This window comes from Sminthopsis crassicaudata, chromosome X (assembly GCF_048593235.1).
Source record: "Sminthopsis crassicaudata isolate SCR6 chromosome X, ASM4859323v1, whole genome shotgun sequence".
NCBI classification, from domain to species: domain Eukaryota; kingdom Metazoa; phylum Chordata; class Mammalia; order Dasyuromorphia; family Dasyuridae; genus Sminthopsis; species Sminthopsis crassicaudata.
In genome coordinates this window covers 3,318,197-3,344,039 of record NC_133623.1, presented here as the reverse complement: position 1 = coordinate 3,344,039, position 25,843 = coordinate 3,318,197, and the positions used below count along the sequence as shown (strand labels likewise).

General features: G+C 40.1%; 1 protein-coding gene across 2 annotated transcripts in view; it reads left to right on the top strand.

Annotated features, from left to right (window-relative positions):
- TEX11 (testis expressed 11) overlaps positions 1-25,843 on the top strand; it is a 133,549-nt gene that overhangs the window by 88,578 nt on the left and 19,128 nt on the right. For both annotated transcript variants that reach the window (XM_074277463.1, XM_074277462.1), the window contains exons 15-25: positions 4,297-4,448; positions 6,323-6,408; positions 6,860-6,997; positions 10,764-10,866; positions 14,219-14,343; positions 16,807-16,892; positions 17,811-17,870; positions 19,786-19,832; positions 21,642-21,728; positions 23,320-23,390; positions 24,581-24,697. In XM_074277463.1, the coding sequence (XP_074133564.1) occupies positions 4,297-4,448; positions 6,323-6,408; positions 6,860-6,997; positions 10,764-10,866; positions 14,219-14,343; positions 16,807-16,892; positions 17,811-17,870; positions 19,786-19,832; positions 21,642-21,728; positions 23,320-23,390; positions 24,581-24,697 (1,072 nt within the window). The remainder of the gene's footprint in view (positions 1-4,296; positions 4,449-6,322; positions 6,409-6,859; positions 6,998-10,763; positions 10,867-14,218; positions 14,344-16,806; positions 16,893-17,810; positions 17,871-19,785; positions 19,833-21,641; positions 21,729-23,319; positions 23,391-24,580; positions 24,698-25,843) is intronic.

Here is a 25,843-nt window from a genome sequence, read left to right as displayed (position 1 = left end):
TTTGTGGGGGAAGAGTGAATGTCCCCATCAAGGCTCATTGTAATTAGTTACCAATGATCCATTTTTGTGAGTTAATGCCGATCTGGCAGGATTCACTATTTGGTAGCCTTGTTAGCCACTAGTTTGTGTTTCTGAGTATTATAGAGTAATGAAACTATTTCTTTTCATGTACTATATAATTTAGATTTGTCACACATTCAAGCTGGTCCTTCCCCCCGTTCATTCAGATGGATGCAGTTTTAATGCCTAGGAGAAATGAATTAATCAGTCGTGCTAAAGCATTTGACCATACAGGGCATGCAGGGGCCTAAAAACTTAGCTGTGCTCGTGTTAGGTAACTCTAGCCCAAATTTGTTTAATGTTGAATCTGACAACACCAGTAGAACCAGGTTGTGACAGTAAATGGAGTATATTTCAGATGTCATTAAGCTTAACAGCTTTCTACAGCCACTCTGTGGTGGTGTAGCTGCTCACGTCAGAGTGGATTCCTTCTCCATTAAAGGTTGAACAATGGGTTTGGGATCCTCTGGACAACATCTGAACACAGTGGGAATAGAATAAACATTTCACATCAGAGCTTAGTGAAATTCATTAACATTTATGGATCCCCAAGAAATGTGCTCCATTGTAGGGCAACTGGGGAAGAGAGACTTTTGGTTGGGGCTTTGGCATCCTTAGCTGTGGGGCAGAGTTATAGTAGGGATGCTTCAAAGAGTAATTTAGGAGATAAGTGAGTTGTTAAACATTTTTTTTCTTTTTTCTTCCTGCGCCATCTAGCCGCCCCCTCAGTAAGCATGTATCAAACATTCTCTGCCTGGGATTGTGCTAAGAACAAATAATACAGATAAAAAGACAGTCCCTGGTCTCAAGTCTAATGGGGGGGGTAACATGAAAACAAATATGTATGAATTATAGACCAGATAAATTGGAAATAATCAACAGAGGGAAGGCACTACAGTTAAGAGGGATTAGGGATACAGAAAGAGGGATAAAAGCTAAGATTTTGAAGGAGCCCAGAAGATGGAGATGAGGGAGGGAGAAATGTATAAATTCCAAGGATCAAATGAGTTTTAGGGTAAAGAGATTTCTGGAATGTAGCAGAAGGCAGCCAGGGTGCAGCCGTGCCCGTGTGGTGCTGATTGTGTTTAGGTATATATTCATTTAACTGTGAGATCCTTTTGCCCAGTGACTTAATGGATACACTGCTGGAGGGACTGAATGATATCAGGACTGACATTCTTGCAATAAATTAAATCAGAAGTCAACAGGAAATTGCAGCTAAATAGAAGGATGGCTTGCAGGCTTTTCTTAGACAGGAAAATAAAAAAGCTGGCAGAGTTGGTTTTATTGTGCGTCCAAAAACAACAAGAAAAATCATTTCATAGGACATTTGGTCATCTCTTACTGCAGTGTTCATTCTGCATATTTGGAGCCTATCTGTTGTAAAAGATGAAGATGGAGACATTCTACAGAGTATTCAAATAGGCCTTCCAAACTAAATTAACACATACTTTGTTCATTGAGAACTGTATGTTAAAAATAAATATTTGGTATTCTTTCCTGTCTTCCCTCTCCATTAGAAGAGAAAAAAGTCTTCTGAGAAAACAAATTCCTATATTAACTATGTCCAAAAACATAGATCTCATTCTGGATCTTGAGTCTATCACCCCTCTGTCAAGAGATGGAAAGTATGCTTCATCATGGATCTTCTAGAATCAAAATGGTTTGCTGCATTGATCCAAGTTCTTAAATCTTTCTAACTTGGTTCGTCTTTATAATGTTGTTATTGTATAAATTGTTCCTTTGGTTTTCTGCTCCCTTTACTCTGAATCACTTCCTTCAAGTCTTCTGAAGTTTCTGTAAAGCTGTGCTTTTCATCGTTTCTTATAGTACAATAATATTCTATTATATTTATATGCCATTATTTGTTCAGCCATTCCCTAAGATAGGCAATCCCATAACATCCCATTCTTTGCTACTACAAAAACAACTACTTGTTATTATGAAGAGTTTGTCTGCCTTTTTTTTTTTAATAATAGCTTTTTACTTTTCAAAATACACGCCAAAATCGTTTTCAATATTCACCCTTGCACAACCGATAGGCAATCCCTTAACATCCCATTCTTTCCTACTACAAAAGAACCACTTGTTATTATGAAGAGTTTGTCTTTTTTTATAATAGCTTTTTACTTTTCAAAATACATGCCAAGATCATTTTCATCATTCACCTTTGCAAAACCTTGGTGTTCCATATTTTTCTCCCTCCCCTCTCTCCTAGAGAGCAAATAATACGTTAAACTTGTGCAATTTTTCTAAACATATTTCCACATATATCATACTGCACAAGAAAAATCAGATTAAAAAAAGAAAAAATAAGGAAGCAAACAACAATGAAAAAGGTGAAAATCCTACGTTGTGATCCACATTCAGTCCCCATAGACCTCTCTCTGGATGCAAATGGCTCTCTCCATCACAAGTCTATAGGAATTGGCTTGAACCACCTCATTGTTGAGGTCTGGAGAAACTTACATGAACTGATGCTAAGTGAAGTGAGCTAAACCAAGAGAACGTTGCACATGGTAACAACAAAATTATGTGATGATCAAGTATGATGGAAGTGTCTCTTTTCAACCATGAGGTGGTTTGAAAAAATTACAAAACCCACAAAGAGATAAAAATCAAAAAGGAGAAAGACCTATATGTCTAAAATGTTTATAGCAGCTCTTTTAATGGTGGCAAAGAATTGGAATTTGAGGGAACGCTCATCAATTGGGGGAATGGCAGAACAAGTGATGGAATACTATTATTCTATAAGAAATTATGAGTGGGATGCTCTCAGAAAAACCTGGAAAGAATTACATGAACTGATGAAAAGTGAAATGAGTAGAATCAGAAGAACATTGTTTCCAGTAACAATAGTATTATAAGACGGTCAACTATGAATGACTTAGATATTCTCAGAAATACCAAGATAACTATGGTCCAAGATAACTAGGAAAAATGCTGTCCTTTCCCAGATATCTATATAGCTTGCTTTGTATATATTTGTTTGCCTGTTGTTTCTATCTCCCCAATCAGATTGTAAGATACTTGAGGGCAAGGGCTTTTGCCTCTTTTTGTATTTTTAGCATATGTCGCACAATACCTGACACATGTAGGAAGTGCTTAATAAGTGCTTATTGATTAATTTGTCTGAAATATTTGGTTAGTATCACTATTTTTTTTTAATGTGAAATTAACTCAGAAGAACAGAAGAGTGAGCTGAAATAAGTACTTAGTTCCTTCTTTAGAGATTATAATCTCCATCTAGTCCAGGGGTCCTTGACCTTTTTTGGTGTGTCATGGATCCTTTGGGCAGTCTGGTAAAGAAGCTTTTGACGAGTTCCGTTCTTCAGGAGAATGCTTTTAAATGCATTAAAAAGAAAGAGCGAGGATCACAAAGGGAACAAATTCTATCCTAATACAGAACTCCCAATTTTTAGAAAAAATTCCCGGAACCCAAGTGCAGAACCCTTACCAGATAGCAGTCTTCAGGAAGTTTCTAGACAAGGTGCATTAAGTGCTGACCCCTTTTAGAGTGGTAGACGTGCTTCCTGAGCTGATGTCTGTATTCACACGAAGGAAGAAACTATTAGAAATCTTATTAAGATAAAAAACAGTCCATGACGACCAGTTTAGTCAGCACTTAGAAATGTTTTATTGACATTTATTGGCATTAATGTATAACAGCGTATTTATTCCTTTATTACTTTTCTTCATTTCCTGCTTTCCAACTATTTGCAGCATTCCCTCCTACTGCTGCATAAAATGTCAAAGAAGAGTTTTCTAATATTTAATACCCACTGGGTGTTAAGAGCCTGCCAAATGTTCATTAGGAACATAGAAATAGGTGTGGGCCTAGGCTGGTCGTCTCAGAATCTAAATTTGACAGATGGGTGAGATAGATGTTTTGAGGGAAGATGGGCCCAAAGGAAGCAAAGAATCTTGAGACTCATTCCCCAGCCATCAGGGTTTGTCTAAATGAGACATTCAAAGTATTAGCCGACATAGAACGGTGGCAAATCCTGCTTTATGTTCAGATAACTTTGGGATCTTTGTTCTTCATCTCTGTTCTGCTTGCTTGGTCTGGATCTCTGTTCTTCAAACCTTTTTGCCCTTTTCCTCAGCTCTCTCTGAGAATGGCATCATATCATGCATCTCAAGCTCTCTGAGTTGGGAGGGCAGAGACAACCTTGGGTCCTTTTATACCTGGGAAATAGTAGGGCCGGGTCACTTACAGATGTGTCTCCTTTCCAGAGATGCTGTTGGTTTCGATTTTTTGAAGACTGTCTGTAACCGATTAGAGTGGTCAGCAGAAGTTGGGAAAATATTTCTGCTCCACATTGAGCTCCTCTTACAAAGGAAGGAAGACCAGCTTGTGAAAGAAAAGATTGAGAACATCCTTGCAGGTATGTAACTGGTTACTGAAAAGTGGGAATCTACAGAGAATCCCCAAGGCAGGGAGTGGAAAATAGCAGAAGGTGATGGTAGAGAAGTAGGGGTTGCTTTTTCCCCCCCCATCTTCTCTGGCCTTTTTTGTTGACCCCTGAGTATAGTAGCCCCTCACCTAGACTGAGCTTAGCCATCCGGACAGCGTGAGGCAGCCAAGAGTCAGGAAGAAAGCAGTCAGGATTGTCATGGGTCACAAAGTCCACTTCACCTCACGCTCAAGGCTTACTTTGAGTTTGCATTTGTTTACATTTGTGTGGTTTGTATTTACAACTAACAAACTTGGTCATGCAATTTCCTAGCAATTAAGTCGTTTTAGCAAAAGCCAGTCGTTTTAGCAAAAGCCAGTCGCTTAAGGGGGAGAGGGACTGCTACAGATGGGGATGATAATATCAAGTCAGGGGGACAGTTTGGCTGCTGCACAAAGAAGACCCAAAGCAAGCTAGGACCATTTAGCGTTGGAGCAAACAGTACCTATTCATGATGATGATCCTGGATCATCCTCCAAAGGCGAGATAATGCTTAGTATACTGCTTTAAAAGGCAGGGAAGCAGGGAAAATAGGATATTTTAGAAAGGTTTCTGCCCACTTAGTCAGGTAACTTTTCTTTTTTAAATTTGGGTTCTTAAAAGCTGGCTGTACAATTGAATCACTCCCTAAGAGTTCTGGATAGCCACAGTTTTATGAGCTTTTGAATACTACCTTGCAGCCTTCTGGTATTTTGCCATTTTCAAAATGCTTTCACATTTACTATGTCATTTAATACTTTTTCATTTCTCCATTGGAGGTTGAGTATCACACATATTGTTATCCTTCTCTTTAGAGATGAGGAAACTGAAGTTTTGAGACTTTAAGGGCCTTGGCCATGAGCACATAGATAGTAAGTGACTGAGGTGAGGTCTCACTCTGGTCTCCTGTGCTCCGTCCACTACCCCATCACTTCTTAGATTGAGAAATTGATCCACCATGAAGCTGAGGGACTGAGTAAATAGGAGAAGCAGTGCTTGGAGCCAAGTTTTGTGATTTTTTTTTTGTCTCTGCGCCCTGCTCCATCCCACGTGTGGTATGTGTGATAGCCATACACGTCTTGGGATGGGAGCATCTGTGGGTAACATATTAAGTAGCTTCCGATTCCTGAAGGCTAAATAGTTAGACAAATGCTTGTTGACTGGCCTAGGCGTCAGGCTCTCTCAGGAGCCCTAATCTAGACTTTGATACAGGCTCCCTTTTTTTTTTTAAAAGGGCAGAAGGAGAGGAAAAAGTCTGTGTTTATATCGAATTCTGCCTTTAGCTAGCATGCTATTACAGTGTCAATGGTTCCTTAATGGGCTAATGTCTTGGAACCTTGTAAATTTCTAGACCAAACATACTTGGCTGTGAGTCATGGGGTTTAAACTGATAAAGCTTATGTGTAAATCTGGTCTTAAAGTGCTTTACAAGTGCTCTAAGGCATAATTGGCCTCTATTGTGAACTTGACCTGATCTCGTTAGTACATTACACTAGAAATGCTCTTTGTTATTAATGATTTCTGGCATTGCTGTCGGCTCATTCACAACCTTATTACCTTGCCAGGAAATGATCAGATTTGGAGCTCAGAAAATGGGTTAAAAGAGACTGATGGAAGGAAAACTGTCACAGATCGATGGAAGTGTTGTCTCATAAATTCTGATTGTACTACTTGATTTTGATAGCTTTTGTTATATGGATGCTGATGAGAGTCATTCTGAATGTGCTTGTTTTCAATCCCTGCTTGAAGATTAGTTTAGAGTCAATACTATTGATTGACATGAAAGGTGTAGATTTCTGTTTATGAGTATTTTGTTTTTTTCTCAGCCCATCATGCAGGAAAAGAGCTGCCTTTCAAAATACTTAACTGGCTACATAATATTCTTTGGAATCAAGCTGCCCAAAATTTTGAGGTTTGGAAATCTTTATTCTTTCTTATATTACCCTTTCCTTTCCTTTTCCTCAGGTCAGAAAGGCTATCACAAACTTTTAATGTGCTAAATGGTCTCCCAATCCCCAGAACCTCTTCCTTCTCTAATACATTTTTTCACAAGCTACCAAAGTAATCTTCTAAATCACCCAAATCGTTTCCCTTTAGTGTTTTTACCCTCTCCCATGTGTGCTGATCAGGACTGAGTATAAATCATGACATTTAGCCTTTAAATCCTTTAAAACCTGAGTGCACTTGAAGGAGATCAATCATTGTTTGGGAAATGTTTGCGTTGCTTGAAAAAAAGGGGATTTTCTTTCTAAAGTTCACCTGGATTATTTTTAGTACTGTAATCGTATTGGCTTCTAGAGACACTTAAAGAAAACAGTAAAAAGTTGTGCATTTCATAACGTGTATTTCTTCTTGACCCACAGGAAGAAAATTATATGGAAGCCCTGCAATGGTATGACTATTCGCTTAGTTTCTATCCATCAGGGCAAACTGATATGGACTTTGCTAAACTACAGAGAAATCGAGCTTCGTGCTACATTCATCTAAAGCAGCTGGATAAGGTCCGTTAGTTTCTCAGTTTTGGGGAGATAGCAAATACGGCTCTCTATAGAGTCTCTAGAATGGCTGGTGGGGACACTATTCTTTATGTCTTCTTGACACTCCTTGTCGCCAAGGATACTCGGTCATTCTCCATTCATGGAATATTGAGGGCTTACCCCTTTGTGCAAGGCTGAGGAGGTCATCTGGAGAAAGAGAGCATGTCAGCTCTGCCTTCAGATTGTCAAGAACTGCAAGACAAAGTATTCCCAGGGCTCTTTTTTTTCCCCTGCTTTACCAGAACTGTTCCCTAGAATGAGAGAAGGAAGAAGGAGGTCCTTCTATTATTTTTTTTTAATTGACAGTCTACTCCATCAATTAAAAGTCTTGTAGCTGTGAAAGGTCACCACCTGCAATGTTACTCTTGAAATCTGTCACAGATTGAAGGATAACATTTCTTTCAATCAAACATTGGAAGAAAATCTGCTCAGGTAATAATCCTGTTCTTTCACCTTCTGGGCCGATTGCTTCTGACTTCTAGCAGTCTTTTGCCTTGACAGTGAAGTGACTTTTTGGGAGGAATCCATTTTAGATGATGAAAGAATGCTGGAGGACTTTGTTTGGTCCCGGAAGTCATGGGAAGCCACCAGCTATTAATTGAATGGGGGAGGGGTGACATAGTTGGATCTGTGCTTTAGGGAGATAACTTTAGAGGTTGAATAGAGGATGGCTTGGACTGAGGAGAGTCTAGAGGCAGGCAGGACATTTCCCTCACCTTTCCTGCCTCCCACTGAGCTACTGTCTGGGGGTGAGGTGTTGAGGGCCTACATTGGGGCGATATAGAAAAAAGGACTTGGCAACTGGCTAGATGTGGGAGTTGAGAGAAGTGAAGAGTTAAGAGTGAGACTGAGATTGTGAGCCTAGGGGACTGAGGGATGATAGGATCCTCAACAGTAATAGGGAGCTCCGCACAGTGTAGATCCCTGCAAAGTAAAAAAAAACAAAACCAAAACACTGTGCCTCATTTCAAACTGTGAATACCCACTTTCTGAGAAAGCACAAATCTGGCGCACCCGCTTTCAGATGCTTTCTGCCTGGTCGGTCATTCTCCTGAGAGTTGGATAAAAATCTCAGAAAAGCTTGGGTGGACCAAAAGATCTTTCCCCTTTCTAGTAGGCCTGAAAATGAATTGGCCTTGTTGCCTAAAAGCAATCAGCATCTTCCTTTGGCCACTAGGTGGAGATGTAGCTCCTGTTTGCATCAAGTACATCCTATTAGGCCTTTTCTAACCGGTTGGGGTTGCTTTTGTGCCTCTCTAGAAGATGGTTGACAGCCATTTTCACACATTCAACTGTAGAAACACAGCACAAACTCAAGATTTCAGAAGCCATGAGATGATGGTTTATTTCTGAGCACAGGGTGTAATTATATGGTACAAATCTTAGGCATTGATCAGCATCAAGTTCAGTCTTTATAAAACAGGCTCTTTTAGTACCTATCTTCCAGGATGGTTGTGAGGACCAAAAGAGTTAATATCTCTCCAATGTGTTTTGTAAACCTATTGTCATTGTTGTGATGACTGTAATGATGTTATCGAATGCTATGGATCCTGGAAGAGACCTAAAAGGTCATCTTATCTAAACTCCCCATTTCAAAGATAAAGAAGTTGAGACTTAGAAAAGTTATGTGATTTGCTTGAGATCTCAGAGCAAATGAGTGTCCCCGCTGGGCTTGGAACCCAGAGCTCCCCTCTGTGAAGTACTTGTCACCTTGTGATCATCTGGTTTTGGACAGATAACAGGAGAGCTGTTATCTGTTAGATTATGTTAGACACGATCTGTGCCAATTAGGAGCTTCAAGTCTTAGTCTAGAGAAAGGATTTCATTAGAAGAAATAATAAGAGAAGGCTTAAAGATAGTATGTGCAGTACAGATTCTTAAGTCCGGTGAGAATTCAGAGGTCATATGAGCAGGCAAGAGAGGCTGAACTCTGACTTGAAGGATAAAGAGAGCCAATGAATGTGAGGAGAATGACAAAAGCACGTGCATGAAGGTGGGGATCTAAAAGGCTCCGGAAAGTAAGGCTGCTGCCCCAAATGGAGTAGCAGGGCAAAGACTTCATGGGAGGGTTTAGGAGAACTCCTTACTTTTCAGCCTTCTTGGCCTCCCTGTTATTTAGATTTGGAAAACTTTAAATAACAGTCTAAAGAATCAGGACTTAAAATGATTGATTAGATAATGAAAATACTATTTTAGGTAAGTTCCAATGGATTGTAAAGGAGAGAGAGTGAGAGCATAAAGGCTATCTGAAAAGTTAGCTAGGGAAAGGATGAAGATAGTGGCAGTGTGAATGGAAAAGAAGGTACTAATACAGTACTAATAGCTACCAAAGTGCCAGGTATTTTGCAAACCTCATTTTATCCTTGTAACTATCCTAAGCGGTAGAAGCTAGTATTGTCCCCATTTTGCAGTTGAGGAAACTGAGGCAGAAAAAGGTGAAGTGAGTTGCCTTAGGACCACACAGCTGCTAAGTATCTGAGGCCAGATTTGCACCTAACTCTTCATTATTTTATTACCTCCTAGCCCAGTGCGCTTTCCACTGCACCACCTAGCCGTATAAAATCAATAAATAGATTTCACAGAGTCTAGTATGTGGAGGATGTTTTCAAGATCATCCAGTCCAACCTTTTGTCAAATATAGAAATTGTTTCTACAATATCTCTGACATATGAAAGCCCAGCCTCTGTAGCCTCTGTTTGACTATTTCTTAGGAATTGGAGGTAGCCGTGACAGAGTTTGATGAGTGACTAGAAGTAGATTTATACCTGGGCCAAGTCACTTAATTTCTCATCTATAAAGTGAAAACATTGGACTAGATCAGCTCCGACAACTTTCTTCTTCTTTTCCCCAAAGTCTAACATTCAGCAAGAATGGGTGGGTGGGGGATTCATATGAGACAAACAACTAGTAAATCATCTCCAAAAGGGGCCAGGTTGAGCTCCTGTGCCCTCTGGGCACCTGTGTTTCCCTGGCCTCCTTTGAAGTTTGGTATTTATTTATTTATTTATTTTGATTTAAAACTTTCCTGTCATAGAGACTGATCTGGGTAAGACAGCAACCACATGGGGCAATCTCAGCAACAGATCACTTCATATGTACCGTTTATGCAACACTTTGAGGTTTACAGCATGATTTCCTCACAAGTCTAGGAAGCAGAGTATAAAAGGCCTGGCATCCCAAATGAGCCTCCCAAGGGGGGGGGAGAGCATATTTAAAATCCTTTGATTACTAAGTGACAGAATCAGTGCTCACAATCAGCTTTTTAGGTTCTTGCCCCTGTGCATGTTGCCTCTGATTCAGTTAACTAGTTGATGTAGATACCTCAAACTGAGGTGTAACTTTGGGATTGGGAAGGATAATGAGGCATTTACCACTAAGGAAGTCTAGCAAAATTAACAATGGAAACAATGTACTAGTAGTTTCCTTCATGACCTTCAAAAAAGCTATTGTAATACAGCCAAAGGCCCGCCAAGGCTGAGCTCAGAAGACCACCCGAGAAGCCAAGGTGGTAGAATTCACTGATGGGCATTCCCAGCATGTTCAGATTCAGTACAAGAGAAGAGGCATCTGGGAAGTGAGGGGAGGAGGGAAGTCAGTGATGTAAAAACATAAAGTGGGATTGATGATGAGAAACTTCCTTGTGGTAGCTCAGTGATGTTACTAGTCCTTGGGACTCTCTTTGTTCAGTTTCAGTCTTGGCAACCAACAGAGCTCATTTCTCTCTTTCCAGGCCTACGAAGCTGTAAAAGAAGCTGAAATATATGACGCCGCCAATATTTTCACACAATTCATTATATTCAAGATCGCAGTCTCCAGAGGCAACACTGACGAAGGTAAGGGAATTTCTCCTGAGCTTGGTGTAGCCAATGGTGCTGGTGATGGTTGTGTTTGTATGGAGGGAGGGAGGTGTGTGGCCATCAAGATGGCTTTTATCACAGAAAGTGAGGGAAGAAAACGGATGACGGGTTACAGCCTCAAAGAGTGTGACCTCTGGCAGTAGAGAAGAGATATGACTACAGATTCCAGATGGAACTAGCCCCGAAAATTGAGAGGCAAACTATGGAAAGGAGTAGGGTCAGGAAGCCCTGTTAGCAGCTTCTGCTGATGGGCAGTGTAAGGATGCCATTAAAATAGAGCACTGGGACCTTGAGGTCTTGCCTACTTGCACTTGCCTCTTCACCTCTGTTTGCCTCGGATTCATCATCTCTAAAATACAGATAATTATAGCACCCACCTTGTAGGGTTGTGTGAATCATGTGAGAGAACATGGAATGCACTTTGAAATCTTCAAACTATGTAAATACATTATTTTTATGAATATATAAATAATTATTATTGTTATATGAAGAAGGGGGTGTGGTAAGTGCTTTGTAACTGGTATTAGCACTTGTTGTTTGGGCTATGCACTGAATCCAGAAAGAGACAGGAAGAGTTACCCTAGTAAGCTCAATCCTGCTTGGGGGTTGAAATCGCTGTGGGACATTCTGAAGCAGAGAGTCCTCCTTTTAGTAGTTGCTTTTGTGAACTTCAGGGTTTTATTGGATACGGGATGCTGAAGAAAGATTTAGAGTTTTGATGACTGAAACACCAGGTCTCTCTCCCCCCCCCCATTTTATTTCTCTGTTTCTCTTTTTTTTCTCTCCTTTTGAACATTCAAGTTAATATTTAACTTTGTAAACACAGTACCATGTTGCTCATCATCTTTCTTTATCCCTCAGTAACCAATGCCAGTTTTTCATGATGGAAGAAAAATTGCTTGCTTTCTCAGCTTTCCTTTCTCCATCGTCTATTTTTCATGAGGAAATGACATACCAATAAACCAAATCTGCATTTGGTTCAGTTTCAATGTTCTAAACTGCCAGATTTTTCCTTTTCTTTCTTTCAAAGATGCGCTGATGGCTTGTACCATCAGTAGAGAGATTGGATCCTTCTTTCTGTTTTGTTTTGTTTTTTTAATTTTGTTCTCAACTTAAACACCCCAAAAGGGAACATTTCCATTTATAGAGCAGCACAGAAAAGGAGGGTTGCCTATGAAATTGTAGATCTCTATTTCATACCAATTGTTTTTTGAAAAAAAATTTATAATTTCACCAAAACTGTCTTTGTCTTTGATTTCTTTTCCATTTCTCTCTTCCTTTCTGTGCATTTAAAAATATTTCAGTGCCTCTTTAGGAGGTACCACGATTGCTAATTTTTCCTCCTTCCCCATTCCCTCCCCCATCTGCATTTCTTTTTCCTCTATTAGAATGTTAGCCCTATATCATCAACCAGCTCCTTCCATTTACTCAAACTTTTCTTTCAAGATTTCTCCTGAATTTTGTGTTTGCATTTCATAGTTTCTACTCAGTTCTACTCTTTTTTATCACAAATGTTTGAAAGCCCTCTTTAAGCAAAAATTGCTAGGTTTTTTGCAATCCTGATTGGGGTTCCTTGGGATTTGAACTGCTTCTTTCTAGATATTTTTTCTTTGTCTTGGGAATGTTGGGTTTTGACTTTGTCATTCTTAGGATTTTTCCTTTGGGGGATTCCTTTCAGGAGATGATAGGTAAGATTCTATCATCAATTTGCCCTCTGGTTCTAATAAACCAGTAATTCTTGAAATATTATGTAGATAGAGACACATTTTCAGTCATGTCCACTGTGGGAATTTGTTTTGCCAGACTACGTAGATAATATTGAGAAATTTGGTTTTTATTTTGTTTCTTTTGTATTTGCTGAGGGAAGGAGATTGGAACAGACAGATTAATGAAAATCGCTTGTTGTTTGAAAAATTAACAATTTTTTAAAAAGAAACTATAATTTAAAAATTTGTTATTTATTTTATTGTATTTCATATCTTTATTTTGTTCTTTATTTTATTTACTATCATATCAATTGGGGAATGACTTGTATAAATTTGACTCAGTTCTCCATATATTTTACAAGTGAGGGTTTTATCAGAAACACTGGCTATAAAAATTATTTCCTAGCTTTCTGCTTCCCTTATAATCTTAGCTGCATTGGTTTTGTTTGTGCAAAAACCTTTTTAATTTAATGTAATCAAAATTATCCATTTTGTATTTCCTAATGTTCTCTCTCTTTCTCTTCTTTGGTCATAAATTCTTCTCTTCTCCATAGATCTGATAGATAAACTATTTCTTGTTCTCCTGATTTGCAACTATCACCCTTTATGTCTAAATCATGTATCTGTTTGGACTTTATGTTTGTATAGGTTGTGAAATGTTGGTCTATGCCTAGTTTTCACTATACTATTGTACAGTTTTTCTAGCAGTTTTTGTCAAATATTGGGGTCTTTGGGTTTATCAAAGAGCAAATTACTATAGTCAAAAATTTGCTACTGTGTCTTGTGTACCTAATCTATTCCATTGATCCACCACTCTATTTCTTACCCAATACCAAATAGTTTTAATGGTTGGTGCTTTATAATAATAGTTTTAGATCTGGTACAACTAGGCTACCATCCTTGGTATTTTTTTCCATGAATTCCCTTGATATTCTTGACCTTTTGTTTTTCCAGATGAATTTTGTTATTTTTTCCAATCTCTATAAAATAATTTTTAGACTTTTGGATTGGTATGGCACTGAATAAGTAAGTTAATTTAAGTAGAATTGTTATTCTATTTATTCCTTTGCTTTCTAGTGTTTTTTTTTCATATAAATTGATGTTATATTTTCTCAAAAGCTTTTTCTGTATCTATTAAAATAATCATATAATTTTTGTTGGTTTTGCTTTTAATATGATCTATTATCTTTAAAATGGTGAGTATTTAAAACTAAGAACAAGCAGTATCAGTAATGGAAATAAGCTAGAAGCTTTTCCTATAAGATCCAAGGAAAAGCAAGGATGTCAAGCCAATATAATAAAAATGGCAACACCATATGAATTTGGTTATGATTGTGTTGGAATACTATTGTGCTGTAAGAGATTAGAAAGGAAATGACTTCAGAAAATAATGCATATAACAATATCATTATAAAAAATAATTAAGTGAAAGACATAGTAATTCTGATTGAATGACAGTTTTGATACTTGATGGTTAAGGCAATTGTGATTTTTGTACATATGATTTTGTGAAAATATACTAAATATTTTTAAATGAACTTAGCAGATTAGTACACTTATAATAAAAAGTGTCTTTTGTGTCAAGTCCTTAAATATTTTTATTCTGTTTCCTTATATCTTAGCCTTAGCCGCAGTTGATGCCCTGGAGCAATGTGTGGCAAACTCAATTGCACAAGAAAAAGAACCGAATACGGAAGAAATATCAACTACCGCTTTTCTTAGTCTGGCCGCCCAGTTCGCTTTAGAGGTAATGCATATATCTGCTTTATTTTTTCTCTTCAAGATTGAAAGAGAAATAGTGCAACCATCTTGCAAATCTGTAGCCATTTCTTTACTGAATTTGTTTTAAGTACAGAGGATTGTGATAGGTGCTCTTAGACACATAAAAAAGGAATAAGACTTGGCTTCTACTCTCATGGAGCCTATTATATCTTCATCAGTGAATGAATGAACTTAGGAACGCACTCTGTACAAAATGGTGGTACACTCCTTCACTTTCCAGTTCTTTGCTACCACATAGAAAAAAGAGCTGCTAAAAAGATTTTTGTACATCTTGGTCCTTTTCCTCTTTCTTTAATCTCTTAAGGGTTGAAACCTAGCAGCAGGATCACTCTCAGTATGGTAATTTTGGGGCCATAGATCCTCCAAGTTTTCCAGAATGGAAACCAATCCACAGCTCTACTATTAGCGTATCAATACACTCATTTTTTTTCCCCTAGCATTTGCCATTTTCCTCTTGTCAGCTTTGCTAGTCGAGGATTGGGAGGTGTTCTTCAGAGATGGTTATGTTGCATGGTGACTTGGAATTTTTTTTTCACATGGATATAGATAACTTGGATTTCTTCCCTTAAGACCTACTTCATGGTTTTTGACCAATTATTGATTGGGGAAATACCATCTTTTGAAGAAATTCCAAGTTGAAATGCAACTGTCTGTCATGTAGCTCAGTTGGGGATTCATTGCTGCCATCATCCTCTACATAGTAGTTTAGTCTGAGATCCTTGGTAAGCTTGTTCAGCTCCTTTAACAGTTAGATCTAGGAAGCACAAATGCCCATCATCCTCTGCTTCTGACTCCTTCCCCTTCTAGGAAGGGAGAGGGCAAGATTATGTAGACTTGGCCACTAATGCCATCCTAGGCCAGGGCACTGTTACTCCATATGCCCTCTGCTGAGTTATATTTTTGCTCCCAGCTGTGTGTATATATGTATTCTTCCTTCCTTTAACCAGTTCAGAAGAGAGTGAGGTTCAAGTGTCAGTTGCCCCCCCCAATTCCCTTTTTGTGTCTATTTGTGCACCTTAATTGTGAGATCATTTTCCCTAATTTTCCCTAACCTCTCCCTGCTTGCCATCCCAGTGCATTCCTATATCAATCACCACCAGAAGTTCTCTTGACTCTTGGCTCTGCCCCTAACCTACTCCAATCCATCACTTCCTTACTGAAATATCATTAACAAGTCCCTGTTTTTTAGTCTAAATCCTTTAGCCCAGCATTCAAGGCCCTCCACAATCTGGTCTTTGCCTGTTTCTCAAGTTTCACTTCCTAACCTTAATTCTGCACTTAGTCTGCCTTTTATCTCACATCCCAAATGCACCATGAATATTTCTATGTCTGCTCATTTTTTCACCCTCTCCTACCTCCTTCCTTAAATCCCACCCTTTCTTCCAAGCTTGGGCTTCCTTCCTTACTCACTCTAACCTTCTTCTAAACTTAGCAACAACTCCGTTCAAAAACATGCAATTCAACAAAAGCTCTTGTCACTGAAATAGTTTACAATTATATGGCACTCTCTGATTACAAAGTACCTCATGTATATTAACATATTTGATTTTCATGACATTTTTATATATTTAGTACAAATAATAATCCAATTTTACAGATGAAGAAACTGAGGCTATAAGACCAAATAACTTTCCCAGGGTCCCTCAGCCAAGCAGTGGGAGCATTAGCTCTCAAATTGAGGTGCCCAGTCAGGGAGTCACTCAGTACTTGTCTCCAGTATTGTTTTAGCATCTGCTACATGCTACCATATATTGCTGTTTACGTCACTTCCCTGGCACCTTGCACATAGTAGGTATTCGATAAATGTCTCACCAGCATCTAAAGAGTTGATAAGAAAATATACGTGGGTCTAGGAAAAGGTCAGTACTGAATGTGCTCATACGTCAGACATGTGTGCCGGGGAGGAGGAAGAATTGCAGGTAATTCTGTGATTAGGAGCTGAATAGCAGGAGCTTTTAAAGAAAAGGTTAGAGGTTTATAATTGATGCAGCAAGCAAAGGGGAGCCAGAAGAAGAACTGGGAATAGGACTGATTCCGGGAAAGACTGATTTTTTTGAGGGGGCAAAAGAGACCCAGAAAGGCTGTAATAATTTAAATGAGCTGAATGAAAGCTAGATGAGCCATCCTCAGGAAATTGAGCAGACACACATAAAAGAAGAAGTGGAGAGGCCATTTGTTTGTTCCTGAGGATGGCTTTGCAAATGGCATTTCAAGTTTTGCTAAGGACAGAGGTTGCAGTCGGGTATTCAGACCTGTTCTTTGTGGATTTGTCTTCCCATCTTTTAGTGGTGTTCTTATAAAAATGCAGAACCCACGTATTCTTATTATCCTCTTTTCTCAAGGAAGAAGAACCTAGACTATGGAAACATTGTTCAGGTTTGTGAGAGTCCATTTTTAACATTTGTAAATGTGTGTGTCATCTTTTCAGAATGGGCAGCAAGAAGTAGCCATTAGAGCTCTGGAGTACTTGGCTCAGTATTCGGAAGACCTGCAACAAGTACTTATTGCTTTTAAGTAAGTCGTCAGCCTAAGGAGAAAGTAAGGACTAGAATTTTGTTCTGTCATATTTTGTGAACTTTGCTGATGGAAATCATTCAGCCAGGTGGCATGGTTCTTCCATATGCTAAGGAGAAATCCAGTTGCTCCAAGAGAGAAGGAAAAATCAGGTGGTCCCTTGTTCTGCCCACAGGATGGAGAATTTCAGCTTACTCTAAGGCTGGGGGGGGGAAAGCTTGGACTCCTAAATGGGTCAGTGAAAGGGAAGGTAGAGGCCAAGATTGTCTCAGAGCCATGCTCTGGCATCTGCTGGCCAGGAAAGGGCTGGAGACAGAAAACATAACCCATCCTCTACTGAATTGCTTTTCTCCCAGTGACTTGAGGCAGCTCTTTTAAAGAAAATCCTGAAATAATCACTAATAGGCACTCATAGGAATCTAGCTCTTTGCTTCCATTTTTCTCATTTGGCTCTCAAAACAAGCTCTATGGGGTCCGGGCAAGATGCTGACAGATGTTAGCTTGTTTTAGATGTGAAGAGAGATGAGGTAACAGGATCCCTTAGTTCTCCTGCCCCACCCCTACCTCAGCACAGTATAGTTTGTATTGTAGCCCGAAGTCTTCACCTAGAAGGAAGCCAGAGGCATTTTTCTAGCCTCCTGCCTTAAACAGTGGCTTCTAGGGAAGCTGCTGATTTTGTAATCTTGGGAACCTTGTCCAGCAGCCAAACCTCCATGATCTCCTTCAGCAATTCATTGTTGTCCTTGGGGCTAGCAATGCCATGGGCCTACTTTTCTTAGCCTTCCAGGCCATTTCTGTGTTGGGGTACCTGAGGGCAGTAGTGGCAAGGCTAGAAGTGCTGTGGGATTTGGTTGTTGTGAGTACCACATCCTTTTATTTATTTATTTATTTGTTTGTTTTTTGTATTTTTTTGTACAGATGTTTGATTCGTCTTGTTATTTCACAAATCTCTCACATTGTCGACTTAGAAGAAAACAGGTAAGGAAATGTTATGTAAGTCCCTCTGGTAGAGTCTGGACGCTTCAGAGTTGCAGAGGATACCCATGGTCCTCCTAGTGGAGGGGTACCTTCTTGGTCCTCTTAGTGGAGGGGTACCTTCTTGGTCCTCTTAGTGGAGGGGTACCTTCTTGGTCCTCTTAGTGGAGGGGTACCTTCTTGGTCCTCTTAGTGGAGGGGTACCTTCTTGGTCTTGAGTCTTGTCTATGAGTATCCAGTCTGCTGTTTCTGTCCAGTTTCTGGGCTATATCAACCAGTGAAGAGGTTGGCGGTACTCAGCAGCCCTGTTAAGGATGGAGCACTTGGGGGGAGAATTGGGTATCCATGTTTTCATTCTGAGAATCCTCTGCCTCTAGAAAATGTAAAGGAAAAAAATCTCTTCAGATTTTTGCTGAGGGATGATCTCCTGAAGAAAATGACTAGTTTAGCTCAACCTGCCAGCTCCCCAACAGTTCTGAATTCTCCTATTGGTCAAGAACTTTGGGCCTGCTTCCTCCTCCTGCCCTCCTTGTTTTAAACCCCAGAATCTTTTGTCTCCCAGCAGACTTGCATACTAGCTTGCACAAGCAGGTATCCATAATCTGAGTATGAGGTACGTTGGCAGACAGACCTTAGTGTCAGCTCTAGGCAGAAGCCTTTAGCATCAGATGTAAAAGGGGTGCTTTGAAGGCTATTCAGTTGGCCCGACCTTGTAAGTCAGGTCTCAGGCAACTGCTCTGTTTTTGTATTGGGCATGGGGGAAGGAAAAGGCCAAATCCTGGTTTTTTTGAAAAGTGCTCTTATAATACTTTAAAAATTCCTAGACCAATGCAAAGTAGGTTTGAATGGTGTTGACTAATGTTTCCATTTAGAGCTTAGAGCCTACTTTAATGGATAAATCAGACTTATTTGTAATGAGCCAACATAAATACAGTCAAGAGAATGCTACTACCTAGAAGTGAGAGGGCCTAAGTTCTGGGCCCAGGAATGAGCCCTGTGACCTTTAAAGTCTCCTCCTCTCTGTGAAGCACAATTTCCTCATCTCTTCAGTGAGGGATTTGTCGTAGAGGATCTCAAAGGATACTTCCTGTTTCTCAAACCAAAGGCTTCTAGGATTTTAATTCAAAGTTTCTGTCTACATATTAACTTTGAATTTATAAATGTGTTTTAAAAGTCTGCTTTCAAGTAATTCAAATCTCCTCCTTGAAAGCCTATTTGATGGAAATCATTTATATTGTTTCCATATTTGATTACATTATTATATTATAATATTAATTATACTACAAGAAAGGGTAAATTAGGTTCGTGAAAACTTAGAATAGATGGATAGAGACCTCGGTCTCAGACCTCTTCTTTGGCACCTAGCTGTGTAAACATGGGCAAACCAATTAGCCTCTCTGAACCTCAGCTGTGGAAACCAAAAAATGGAGGTGAGTGACTCTAGTCACCCTTCCTCACAACATGGTAGTAAGACTCAAAGGAGGAACTGAAGAGCATAAAGTGAACATGAAAAAAGTCCAGGATATAAATTAAATGTAAAGATGAGAAGAATGAAATCATCATTATAATGATGATAAACTCTGGGAGAGCATTGCCTAAAGGGTGTGTGAATAAGAACAGAGACATTTTGTACCTGAAGGGTACTTTACAATTTTATAAAATGCTCTCCCATCCCTTTTCTCCTTTGATCTTCACAATGTCTCTGGGAAGTCAGCAGGGTTGGAATGATCCTATTTTACAAAGAAGTAAGCTGAGGCTCAGAGAAAGCCGAGATGCCTTGTCCAAGGTAATCACCAGCTTCCAAATCAGACTGTTTGACTCAAGGTCCAGCATTCTCTTCATCTGGGGGATTTTTTCATTTGGCCTCAGAGCATCCTGAGACAGATATGTGCTCATGTGTTTCCTTTAATCTTTCCAGTTACAGAAACGAGGAAATGAGCAGACTTTTGTTTTGGGTGAAAACAGGTAAGCTCTGCTTGCTTTTTCTCTCTCTGTAGTCCAGCTAATACTTTGGTATGGCCCTAGGAAGGCCTTGAAGTGCAGTGAGGAGCCTGTTGGCTTCAATGTGAAGCCCACATTTATATTTCCTCCAGTAGCCACCCTTGGATTCTATGCTCCTTTCTTTTAATTAACCTTCACGCATAAGTATTTGGTGTAAGATTGTATTAGACAAATTTCTGCTCCTGCTGGGGTCCCCCTTGCCCTTGAGCTCTGACTTGAATGAAGGTTCTCTTCCCAAGGCTTTCCAAGATTATGCACCTGGAAGATCCAGGGTACCTCCTTCCTCTCTTCTTGAAACACACCAGAAGACAGTGTAGTGTAGTGGAGAGAGAGCCTGGGAGGATCCAGGATCAATGTCTATGTCAGTGTGTGACACAACCTGGCTGTGTGACCCTATTCAAGTCACGTAACTTCAATGTCCTAGGTAATTCTCTAAGACAAAGTTGTAGAGAAGCTGCCAGTCTGCATTGACAGGGAGTTTCTTCATCTGGGAGTTCCCTAGGCCAATGAAACCACAGGTCAAAAACCAATCAGAACCTACAAACTCACCCTTTTAAAAGAATATAAAATAGTCGCATTGTTGAGAGAGCACAGGTGATGAAAAACCAGCCTGTATGTCTCTGAAAGGTCTGGGAGGGCATGGAGCATGAGAGCTCAAGAAATGTCAAGCCATCCTGTCAGTATTCTTTCAATTCCTAATCTCCTTTCTTCCCTTTTCTCACTTCTTTCTTTTTCTTACATTTTTAAATTAAGAAAAATATTCATTTTCTCTCCTTCTCACCTCTCCTGGTGAGAAAGAACAAGAAACTTCTTGGAACAAATATGGAGTCAAGCAAAATAAATTCCCTCATTGGCCATGTTCAAAATAGATATAGGTCTTGTTCTGCATAAGTGCGTTCATTGGTCACTTGGCCAGGGCTTCACGACTGGCAACAGAGTTTGTCATTGCACTGGTCATAGTTTTTCACAGTTCGTTGTCTTTATAATGTTATCATAAAATGGTCTCATGATTTTGCTCACTTTTCTTTGTATCAGCCCATACACATCTTCCCAGGTTCGTCCTTTCTTATAGCACAATAGTATTGCATCACATTCATAGACTACAAGTTGTCCAGCTATTCCTGAGTTGGGGGGCTATCCCCTTAGTTTCCAATTCTTTGCCACCATAAAAAGAGCAGCTATAAAGATTTTTCCTCTTTCTTTGATTTCTTTGGGGTTCTGCACTCAGTTTCCTTAGTTCTTTTCTCTGTATGTGAATGGCATTCCCAAGTTGATTGGAATTGTCTTGTGATCATTCTTTTGTTTTTTTTTTTTCTGATGATTGGAATTGTCTTGTGATCATTCTTTTGTGTTTTTTTTTTCTGTTTGTTTCTTTAATGTTTATCTCCTTATCTCAATAGTATCTTAGGAAATTTACTAGCTGTGTAGCCAATGACAAGTTCTTTAATCTTTCAGAGTTAAAACTAATGGAGCCAATACTATTGTTGCTATTTCATACAATCATGGTGATGATTCAATGAGATAGTGCATGCTTAAAGTGTGACAGAGATGTCAGGTTGTTATATCAGATGGCATTAATGAGTATGGTTTTCCCAAAGGTGACTAGACTCTCCAAAGTTTGATCTTCCTGATTTTGAGAGCTAAGTATGATAAACTTTTCTCATTTTAAATTATTTTGGGGGTGCACGCAGAAAGCTAGTTTTTGAGAAGGAGTAATAATTCTCTTTAAGCACCAGTACAGAGCTTTGATACCATACTCTCTCTTTGATGCAGCTTATGGGAAGGTTGCTTCGCCGGTAGCAAAAGAGAAACTGACTTTGGAAGTGTGGACTAACGAAGTACAGTGGTTTCGAAAAATCGGTAAGAGGCGAGTTCACTGATGACAGACTTGCTGATCGATTCTTCTTTCTCTTTCAGATTACTCTTTCCATGCTTTGTCTCATCTCGCCCATTAGCCTTCAAATGTCAATATAACCACCACACACCAATTCTTGTGGAGGCAGTTGCCAGGGTGATGAGTGAGCAAGGGAGCACAGAAATGTCACTACCCCAGCAGGCTCTGTTTGACCCTTGCTGCCTAATGGCCAAAGTGCTAATTTAGCTCAGGGAGAAAATGGATGAAATGGAGCACTTCAGCTTGAGAAAAGAATGTCCACATTCTGATTGTCAAGAACTTAATGCTCTTGACCTTAGGAAAATGGGAAAAGTCATTTTTCAGTCCCCGAGAACCTTTCTCCTTTGGCTGAATTTTAATTTTGCTATTCCAGAGATGTTGCCCAAATCGAGTATTTGTTTTGCTTGAGCCTCACTCTTTTCAGCTGAATTTAACTACTTCTATTCCTTCTAGTTCATAGGCTCAGAGAATGCCAGCATTGAAAGGCATCTCAGAAATCACTAGTCCCAAGGTGTCAGACATGTGGCCCCCACGGGGCTGCATGCACTCCACAACACTCCTGAGGAAGGCCTTAACCAGATTCAAACATCAGTGGGGGAAATGTTTTATAAAATAAATGAAAATAAGATAAAATATAACATTACATTTGAAAACTTAAGTTCAGTATGTGGATATACAAATTAGTGGGCCCCATTTCTTTTGATTAAAGTCCTGCTCCGTCAAATAAGGGAAGACATTGAGAAGACCCAGAGAGGAAAAGGGAACATGGTAGAGGTCACAAAATAAATGTTGTATAATGAGTGTAATAAGCACTGAAGGACTTGAGGCCCATGGTTTGAGTCCTAGTTTTTCTATAGCCTATCTGGACCTCAGTTTCTTCCTTTACAAAAAGAGGGGATTGGACTTTATCTCTCAGGGCCCTTCTAGCTCCACTATTCTACCTACACATATATGAAGTCTTCCTTTAATGCCTTGGCCTACTGTGTAGGTACCCCTGGGCACTTAAAGAGTTTGCCTTCAAAGTCCCAGCTCTAGCCGTTCTACTCGGGCCCATCTGTTGCTGAGGTATTGGTTCAGCTCCATTTGTTGAGGCTCACCACTGAGTTGGGTACAAGGTGATTATCTTTGTAGCCCTAGCAGCTCTCTCACCAAAACTTAAGTCTAATAATGGCAGAGCCAGGATTCTGAAATCCCAAGCCAGTACAAGTAAGGAACCCTTAGGGAATCTCCTGGGAGCATGTCATAGATCATTTGATAATGTGTGTGTCTCGTGTGGGCTCTCCACCTCAAATTATTATCCAGGCTAGAGTTGGGTCCTGGAACTCTCCGTTGTCTCTGAGAGACAATAAGTAATGGCTTCTCTATGCAAAGAAACATGTTGAACTTAGGATTCCACATTTTTCTTAGTACTCAAGGGAATAGTTAGAACTTCTAAGGACTCACCTGAGTCCCCTGACTACACTAATTTAGCAAGATAGGTTTTACAATGAATAACTGAAAGATAGAGATGATGCTCCAAAGGTTTTCATCGTGTTACTCTGTTGTTTTTACTTTAAGCCTGGAACTTGGCAATGCAGTGCGAGAAGTGCTTGGACATCATGCGCGACTTCTTCCTGCTGTCATTCGAAGTACGGTTCTTCTGATGGGGATCTAAAAGCAGGGCTGTGCTAAAGGGGTGGCCTAGAGCCAGATGCTAAGTATAAAATGTCAGAATTGAAAATTGGCTCAGAGCCAAGGGATCTTCAAATGTCTACTGTAAGCAGGGCTGGACTTAAAAGGAGGTGGGCACTCCCCGGGTGTGATAGAGAGGAATTCTCCCCCCACCCCAGCCTTCCCCAGAGAATATAGGCCTTTCTTCCTGCAAGCTCCATGGCCATGTCTGCTCTGCTTTAATATATCCTAGAAAGTCACAATTGGAAAGTCTTGGAATTCTACCCTCTTAATTTACAGAGTAGGAAATGGGGGCCCAAAAAGAGCCATATAGAGTGAAAGAGGCTTGAAATTCTGCTGAATATAATGCTGGAGATCCCAGAGGAACCACCAGTCATTAATGGTTAGGACTAGTTAGTTTCAGAATGTGGGCCTGGCTCTTCTATTTCCCTTTGGGCCTCAGTTTTTTTTCTGTCAGATGGACCCAGTGATTTCATTGGGGGTGGTACTTGAGATTTGCACATGGCTTTGGATTGTGCAGGGTTTGGGTGGTTTGGTTTTCCCCAGTGAGAATCCAGGGGGTGTTCCTCATTCCAAGTGAAGGACATAATCTTGTCCAATTTGTTGTGTCCTCTTGGTGCAGACTAGAGAATTCAGCGGTGTAGGAAACTCCCAGGGTGGTAAGGCCCTCTATCAATGCAGTTCAGCAACTTACCTGAAAGTTTCAGAGTCTCCAGACCCCCAAAAGGTTAAGGTTGAGGACCATCCAGCTAGTATGTGTCAGAGATGGAACTTAAAGCCCTCTGCCCATTACCCTGGACTGCCTCTGAGCAAACTCATTTCAGTTTTCTTTCATACCAAGGACTCTGCTTGTCATAAGGAAATTATTGGGAAATTATAACACAAAGTGAGGAGCAAAAGCACTTGTTAAATGAACTCTAGGGCAGAAGGCAGTTCTTGCTGCTGGTAGGGTAGGATCCCCTAAGGAAGGTGTTGCAGACCCCACAAAATCAGGATGAAATGAAAACCTGAGCCCCAATGATACAAAGAATGCTTATCCACGGTTTATACTATGGCATCCAAATGGGCTGTGACTGATTTGCTTTCTGATTTTTTTGGTCCAGCAGAGTTTTCACCATTCACTCATGTTTTGCTTCTTTCTTTTCAGTTATCCCAACTATGTCCCTCTGAAAAAGCAGTTTTAGTTTCTCAAAAAACATGTTTGCTGATGGCGGCTGCCGCGGATTTAGAACTAGGCAGGAACGCTACCGATGCTTCCCAAAAGGTAACATGGCAAAAAGGAGAGTTCACTTCAAGCAATGGGAACGGGATTGTTTCTCTCGAGTGGTTTCCCTTCCTTTGATCTGGTGCTGCTTCATTTCCAGCTTGCCTTCCATTCAGCTCTGCTTTCACTCCCATCTTGTTCCCAGAGGCCTTCAGTGACCCTGCTTGGCCTGGTTTTTTGAACAGCTCCTAAGTTCCTCTATCACCTGGACTTGGGCATCTCTGTCCCCTTGGAATACTCTGTGCTGCCTCTTTGAAGGGGCTTCTTCATCTCTGTGGGTCCCTGTATCTATGAATGCCTCCCGGATTTTTGCCCAAATCCTTTGCTGTTTTTCTTTTCATATTGATTCTTTGGGAGATTTCATCCACTTTGGCAATTTTGACAGCGTCTCAAAGGAAGTGACTTGTAGGCCGACTTGCCTCAGTAAGAAATCCACTTGACTGAATCGAGCTTGCTTTCTCAATCCAGCACTACATGTCTTTCTGACATCTCTTAAAAATCTCATTAACTCAAGCTAAGTGTGAATGAGAGAGCACCGATCTGGGCCTGAATCCTCCTTTCAGTGTCTGTATTCTTATGCCCCGGGAACAAGAGAGCATCTCATTCTCTCAGATGCCAACTTGTGAGGGTCAGCCTTGGTGTTTCACTTCTTTCTCCTTTTATAAGCCATTTGGCTTCTTCTGACATTTTTCAGATCTGGACTTTCCTTTCCACTCTCATCTTACTTGGGCCCTTGGTGACCTGTCTCCAGGACAAACTCTGTGGCCCTCCCCTCCTTTTGCTTCTCTTCTGTCTCTTAAGTGCAAAATTTTGTGCCTCCTTGTTCCCAAGATCCAGAACAGCTGGAATGCTGGTTCTAGAGTAGGAATGAACCTTTGAGAACTTCTAACAACCTTCTCATTTTTGCAGATGAGAAAACTGAGGTTCTGAGTGTTAGGGTTAGGGTTCACACAGGTAGTGAATAATTAGTTGAGCTGGATTATCTGCCATCATATTTCTTTTACCCTCCCTTACTTTTTTCAGACCTTTTCCTCTGTGAAGCCTGTGTATCCCCAAAGTCTTAGGGCAGTGTGAAATATTCTGCCTTAAGACTTTGGGGGCACCCAGACTGATGCAGTTGTGCTTTTTGACCACTTCTGTCTTTGA